General features: G+C 40.9%; 1 protein-coding gene across 1 annotated transcript; it reads left to right on the top strand.

Moving 5' to 3' along the window:
* The first annotated feature begins 481 nt into the window (after positions 1-481).
* On the top strand, positions 482-2,524 carry LOC131620249 (uncharacterized). Its single transcript, XM_058891249.1, has 4 exons — positions 482-944; positions 1,017-1,540; positions 1,721-2,011; positions 2,204-2,524. The coding sequence occupies exons 1-4, from the start codon at positions 482-484 to the stop codon at positions 2,522-2,524; spliced, it is 1,599 nt and encodes a 532-aa protein (XP_058747232.1).
* The last annotated feature ends 709 nt before the right edge of the window (positions 2,525-3,233 follow it).

Below are 3,233 nucleotides of genomic sequence, written 5' to 3'. Positions count from 1 at the left end.
TAGCAAGACACGAAGAAGAAGGAAGTTAGCTCAAGAGAAGCGACAAAGAGAAGAGGCATCTACTTCTTCTAACTATCAAATTGAAGAAGTAGTTGTAGACACTTTTGAAGGAGACATGGCGGGTGTTGTTCCAACCGAAATGTCCGCCAATAGTCCAAGACGTACCGCCCAATTTGCACGCAATGCACAAGGTGGAGCAAATACGGAGATGAAGACCGGAATCCTTCAACTTGTTTATGCAAATCCATTCACCGGAATGGATCATGAGGATCCTTTCGCACATCTCACCAAATTTTATGAGATTGCGGGTTCAACGGGAGTCGATGCGGCGAATGAAGAATCATTGTTCAAGAGACTATTTCCACACTCATTAATTGGGAAAGCCAAAGAATGGTATCTTGATCAATTACCAAATGTGATGACGGATTGGAATCTATTGGAAGAAAAATTTTTAGAACGATATTTTCCTCAATCCCGATTCATGGAGGCCAAAACGGCAATCGCGGTTTTCAATCAAGGAAGCAACGAGTCCTTAAATGATGCTTGGGAAAGATTCAAATCCATGCTTAGAAAATGCAAGGGTCACGGTTTTGATGATCTCACACAAATTCACATCTTCCGCAATGGACTTCAACCGGTGCATAAGACACTTTTGGATGCTACCGCGGGTGGATCTTTAATGTCAAAAAGCACGGAGGATGCAATAATGATAATCGATCGTATGGCACTCAATGATCTCCAAACTCAACATGATAGGAGTCCATCACAAAGGAAGCCGGGTGTTCTCGAATTAAACACCAATGATGCCATCCTTGCTCAAAACAAGATTCTCTCTCAACAAGTTGAGTTACTCACTAAGCAAATGTCGAAGCTTCCACAACAAATGAAGGAAATTCATGGGATGCAAATGACTTCTCACGTGGCAAGTTGTGAACTTTGTCAAGGTGACCATCCTACCGGGTTTTGTCCTCCTCCCGAGGGTGAAGAAGTGAATTATGTCAACAATCAAAATCAAGGTTATCAAAGGCAACCTCCACCTCACAATAATCCGTACCAAAGAAACAACCAAGGATTTCAACCCTCAAGATTCAACAAAGGTCAACAATCTCAAGGTGGGAGCTCAAAATTGGAAGACACTCTTACACAATTCATGCAAGCATCCATGGCTAACCAAAGGAGCAATGAAGCGGCCATAAAGAACTTAGAAACTCAAGTGGGTCAACTTGCAAAGAAATTGTCCGAACAACAACCGGGATCTTCTTTTCCCGCCAGCACTCAAACAAATCCAAGGGAGCATTGCAAAGCCATTGTGACAAGAAGTGGTAAAGAGATAAATGGTGGAATAGATGGAGGTGTTATAGTGGAAGATGATGAGGAAATAATAGTTGAAAACCAAAAGGGTGAGGTGGTAGTTGAAGATGAGGGAGAAAAGAGTGAGGAGAAAGTGGAGGAAGAATTAGTTGAAAAAGAGCGGAAAGAAAAAGAAGGAAGAGAGAAAAATGACAAAAAAGTGAAGAGGAATAAAAAGAGAAATGAGAATGTGAGCACAATGCCTCTCCAACATCTACCTTACCCGCATGTGCAATCAAGGAAGGAAGACGCAAGGCGCTACGCTCGATTTATGGATATATTTAAACAACTTCACATAAATATTCCATTTTCCGAAGCATTGGAGAAAATGCCCAAGTATGCAAAATTCATGAAGCAAATGCTCACAAAGAAAAAGAAGTACACGGATGAAGAGACAGTTGTGCTTGATGCTCATTGTAGTGCAATTATTCAAAAAACTCCCCCAAGAAAGGAAGCCGATCCGGGACGAGTCATTTTACCGATCACCATTGGAGGTAACTACATTAGTAATGGTTTGGTTGATTTGGGGTCTAGCATCAATTTAATACCTTTATCCGTTGTCAAGAGATTGGGGAACATTGAGATGAAACACACCAGGATAACTTTGCAACTAGCCGATAAGTCTATCATTTCACCATATGGAGTTGTACAAGACATGCTGGTAAAGGTGGACAAATTTTTATTCCCGGTTGATTTTGTGGTAGTCGACATGGAGGAGGATTGTGATGTTCCATTAATACTTGGAAGACCATTCATGAAGACCACCCGAATGATGATTGATATTGATGATGGGATTATGAAAGTAAGGGTGCAAGATAAAGAGGTAATTTTTACTCTTTTTGAGTCTACGAAGCCTCCTAAGGATGAACATGACAACTTTCGAATCGATGATGAAAAAGGAGAAATCATTGAGGTGGCGAATCAATTTCACAAGGACAAGGAGAAGGCAAATCATGAGGGAAAGACTCATCACAAAAACTTTGAAGTTGGACAAATGGTGCTAGTGTGCAATTCAAGACTCAAGGTGTTTCCTAGTAAATTAAAGTCAAAGTGGTCGGGGCCATTTGTTGTGAAAGAGGTGCGAAATTATGGATTCATTGTGGTGGAGGACCCTAAAACACAAGAAAGCTGGACTGTAAAGGAACAAAGACTCAAAGGCTACCACGATGGATAAGCAAGCCGCGATGGTGTGTCATTTCGCTCGTCAAGTCTTGGTGCACCATCGAACCGTCGAGCTCGAACGACGTTAAATAAAGCGCTTGTTGGGAGGCAACCCAACGTCGTAAGTAAATTCTATTATGCTTTTTGATTTTTGTTTTCAGAGTTATTTAGTAACTATTTTTGAAAGGAAGTGGAAGTTAAGTGTAAAAATTGGCATTTTTCAAAAATTCAAGTCTGTTTGCCCCGCAAACATTGTTTGCCCCGCAAACATTGTTTGCCCCGCAAACAGAGCACAAACAGTGAGTAAGCCAATTTTACAAAGAAAATTTTTCTTGTTTGCCCCGCGAACAGGTGTTTGCCCCGCAAACAGGTCAGCCAATTTTGAAAAAGAAATTTTCATCAGTGATTGCCCCGCAAACATTGTTTGCCCCGCAAACAGAGCACAAACAGTGAGTAAGCCAATTTTACAAAGAAAATTTTTCTTGTTTGCCCCGCGAACAGGTGTTTGCCCCGCAAACACTTCAGTACAAAAAAATTCCACTTTCAAAAAAAAAAAAAAGCTTTTAATTTAACCTAGTTTTTTATTTTTATCTTTTATTTTTACTTCTCTCCTCTCACTCTATCGCTCTCGTCCTCACTAAACTCATCTCCCATTCTAATACCCTATCTTCACCCACATTCCTTGGAAGCGGAGTATGATGCATACGCAAATTGACCTGTGG

Source organism: Vicia villosa, linkage group LG7 (assembly GCF_029867415.1).
Source record: "Vicia villosa cultivar HV-30 ecotype Madison, WI linkage group LG7, Vvil1.0, whole genome shotgun sequence".
In the NCBI taxonomy this organism is placed as follows: Eukaryota; Viridiplantae; Streptophyta; class Magnoliopsida; order Fabales; family Fabaceae; genus Vicia; species Vicia villosa.
The sequence above is the reverse complement of the archived record's forward strand: the minus strand, read 5'-3'. Positions and strand labels throughout refer to the sequence as shown.